The 4011-nt window shown below is 42.5% G+C and overlaps 1 protein-coding gene across 1 annotated transcript; it reads left to right on the forward strand.

The window, feature by feature from the left end:
* The first annotated feature begins 1378 nt into the window (after positions 1 to 1378).
* On the forward strand, positions 1379 to 3435 carry LOC135100659 (helix-loop-helix protein delilah-like). The gene has a single exon (XM_064003770.1). It carries the CDS (start codon positions 2472 to 2474, stop codon positions 3237 to 3239), a length of 768 nt encoding a protein of 255 aa, XP_063859840.1. The 5' UTR covers positions 1379 to 2471; the 3' UTR covers positions 3240 to 3435.
* The last annotated feature ends 576 nt before the right edge of the window (positions 3436 to 4011 follow it).

Genomic DNA, 4011 nt, shown 5'->3' on the forward strand with positions numbered 1-4011 from the left:
TCCCACACCAGCCAGCCACGGGCCAAGACCAAGACCAAGACCAAGAATAAAACCAAGACAAAGACCTTACACCTAGAATAAACATCACTACACAAAAGAAACTCCCTAAAAATAAACATGATTTTTTTTTTAATGTTCATCTTTTGTTCTACGTTATGGAAGTTTTTTTCTTTCTTTGTTTTGCTTTGTTGAAACTTTTTTTTATGAAAGTCTTAGTATATCCGTGAAGTAAAGCCATGTTTATGGGTGAAGGTTCACGAATAGTGAGGTGTGAAAATGTAACGTCGATGGTGGCTCTAATCCATTAAACTTGCTGATCATGATTGATACTAAATGACGGAACGATATTAGGAAGATGTACTATTGCTACTACTACTACTCCCACTACTACTACTACTACTACTACTACTACTACTACTACTACTACTACTACTACTAGAAGTAGTAGTAGTAGTAGTAGTAGTAGTAATAGTGGCATTACAGGTAGCAGTTACTTTAAGAATGAACTCTTTCACCTCCTCGTAATTACCAGAGATTTCCTTGCGGAGACGCGGATGCCACCACGGCGCCTCCGGTGTGTCAAAGACTTCAGGTGTCCAGATTGATTGGCCTCTCCCTCCTACAACAGCCAGAGAGCTGTGAGGGTGAAGGAGTTCGAGAATAATGAGCGGAGATCAATTCAGTACCGTGATTGATGTAGAATATTTCACTGATACCCTTTTCTTAATTACGTGGATGATTCTCTCTACATTATAGGTGGTGTCTGTGCGTGTGTGTGTGTGTGTGTGTGTGTGTGTGTGTGTGTGTGTGTGTGTGTAGTGAACCTCAGAATATTGAGTTATTTTCTCGTTACGTTAACCGTCGGACCTTCATTAATTAATGCGTCCTTAACCAAGGCCTCTCTCTCTCTCTCTCTCTCTCTCTCTCTCTCTCTCTCTCTCTCTCTCTCTCTCTCTCTCTCTCTCTCTCTACTTTTCATCATTAGTAATTTTCCTTATATTATTCATTCCACCCCTGTCATTCCTATCTTCTTTCCATCCTCACCATTATAATCAGAGAGAGAGAGAGAGAGAGAGAGAGAGAGAGAGAGAGAGAGAGTGTGTGTGTGTGTGTGTGTGTGTGTGTGTGTTACATATGGATTAACGATGGAGGAAGTAAGTTAAAAATCTAATTATCGAACATGGAATATAATATAACACATATCTGAGAACTCTAAGATACGTTATGTTATTTCACACACACACACACACACACACACACATACAGTTCACACGTCTCATTTCGCCAGCTGATTGGGATCACGTCCCTACTCACAACTCCCTTCGTCTCTCATAATAGAAATTGTTAGCTGGTAGAAATGAAATCACAAAATACGTACTTATTTTCAACTAACTTAAGAAGTCTTATGAAGATATAAGAGTGTTAATAACCGGGTCATTTACGGTTAACTCCTTTATAGGGGCTCTACTCTTTTTTGGTTTTGCTGTTTATTTCATGAGTTGCTATTTCTATGTTACGCAAAGTGATATACATGAATGTTTTGCAGCATCTTGTATATAATGTAAAGTTGGAATGTCATTCTGCTTTCGCTTCCGTCCTGTATCATTACCAACTTTTGTATCATATACTGCATGGGTCACATTTTGCCCTGGTCCTCGACAATGGCTTTTGAAGAGGTTGAAAGCAGTGACGTCTCACGTGTCATATGACTGGCTGGATGACCCCTCGAGGATCCTCATCCTCAGGCCAAGCTGAGTTCTTTGACGCTTCTCTTCACCGCTCCTCGCCCCTATCACACCACACGATGAAGATTGCTGAAAAAGAGATCAGCAGACTTCTAATGGAGAGCATTATGTTGAGTATTACGGCATGCTTTCGGCTCACGCATCGTAATTCATCTACAAAAGTAAAGAAAGTGTTCCATGCACCAACGCGAACCTGCCGCGAAAGTTTTCACCTTGCAAATAGTGACGTCACTGTAAGGGGCACATGTGAAGGGCTGGCGGGGGCAACAGGTGAACTGGTCATCAGTGGTACCCGTGCGCTTCGCGGGGTTGGATACACAGGACGTGCGAGGGTCACGACAGCGTGAACATTCCAGCCCTCGCCCGCCGAAAACTCGTTTCCATAAACTTTATAGTTGTGTCCGAAGGGCCCTGATAGCGTGGCTCCTCAGTAGTGTGAAGCTCCCCTTTCCTGTGACAAATCGTCCACCACCTCACCTTATGGATAAGACACAGCATACCAAAATTTGCCAAAATAATTTCAGTGTAAGAGGAGGAAGCACTAGAGAGCTGCAGAGTTAACCCTGTCTGGACGTGACCATAGTAACAGGGAGAGGTGAGCGGAAGTTTCATCACCCGTCGTAGAACCTGGAGATTAATGACTTTCTTAATAAAGGCGCCCATCATGTTCAGCTTCCGCGTATGATCAATCTTGATCTTGCCATATCAGATTTCTTAGAAGTGTGAATGCCTTGCAGTATTGATCATCCATCATACGCTGTTAAGATGATCGACACAAACAGCCAGCAAGAGGGGCGACCCAAGAGTCGGCCTTGCCATCTGTTGCCATCACCTGATGAGGACAACAAGAACAGCAGCAGCAGCTCAGAGGAAAAGTATGGCCTGCGACCCAGAACCATTATCAAGCGTCTGCAGCAGGACCGGGGTCACCACCATGTGCCCAAGATACCCAAAGGCCTGGCGCGTCCGAAGTCGAGGCCGGCGCCACTCTCCAAGTACCGCAGGAAGACAGCCAACGCCCGGGAGCGGCATCGCATGCGAGAGATCAACAACGCCTTTGAGTCACTGCGGCGCGTGCTGCCAGACAAGCTTGAAATGGAGGCGGCCTCGTCCAGTATGACTAAGATCACCACGCTGCGCCTCGCCGCCAACTACATCAGGGCCCTGAACGACGTGCTGCAGGAGGAGGGTGGCGAGGCGCTCTGCTCCCTGCAATGCAGCGCGCAGAGCCCTCTCCTGCGAGTGGCGCCAGCCCCGTCTCACCACCACCTGCTGGACTACTACTCCCCCGCCACCCACATGGCCGCCTCTACCTCGCGAGGCACACTCAGCACCAGCAGCTGCAGTGACTTGGAGGATCTCCTTTCCGACGATTCCTGCAGCCTCCTCGACGACAACTTCGACGTGTTTCACGACATCCCGAGCTTATCTCTTCCAGATCCGTCAGAGCTTCTCCTGGGAGAGGAAAGAGACAATCTTGCCTTTTATACGTAATTGTGTAACTAAGCAATGATACTTGACTTCCAGCGGTGGTGTGATAAAGGTGTGTGGACCGATAGGACAGTAAAAAGTTACTTGTGGCTTGACTGTAATGTCCACTTTTCTTTTTTATCTGCACACTATTTTTTACCATTCACACACACACACACACACACACACACACACACACACACACACACACACACACACATACACATTGTATATAATAATAATAATAATAATAATAATAATAATAATAATAATAATAATAGTGATAATAATAATGATTGTAATAATAATAATAATAATAATAATAATAATAATAATAATAATAATAATAATAATAGTAATGATAATAATAATGATACTAATAATAATAATGAGGATGATTATATATATATATATATATATATATATATATATATATATATATATATATATATATATATATATATATATATATATATATATATATATATATATATATATATATATATATATATATATATATATATATATATATGTATGTGTGTGTGTTTTTTTTTTTTTTTTGTGTGTGTGTAAGGGAGGAAGACCCAAGGGTAAAGGAAAATTCAGGGAAAAGGATCTGCAGATTGTCTTTTCCATAAGAGGAAAGAAGAAAATGGTAAAGGAGAGATGAACAAGGAGATGGATAGAATATGGGTGACAACAAATGGAAAGGTGTGTGTGTGTGTGTGTGTGTGTGTGTGTGTGTGTGTGACAATCTAGTCAGAAAAGCCCTTTCCATCATCACAGATACATAGGT

Source organism: Scylla paramamosain, chromosome 5 (assembly GCF_035594125.1).
Source record: "Scylla paramamosain isolate STU-SP2022 chromosome 5, ASM3559412v1, whole genome shotgun sequence".
Taxonomy (NCBI): Eukaryota; Metazoa; Arthropoda; class Malacostraca; order Decapoda; family Portunidae; genus Scylla; species Scylla paramamosain.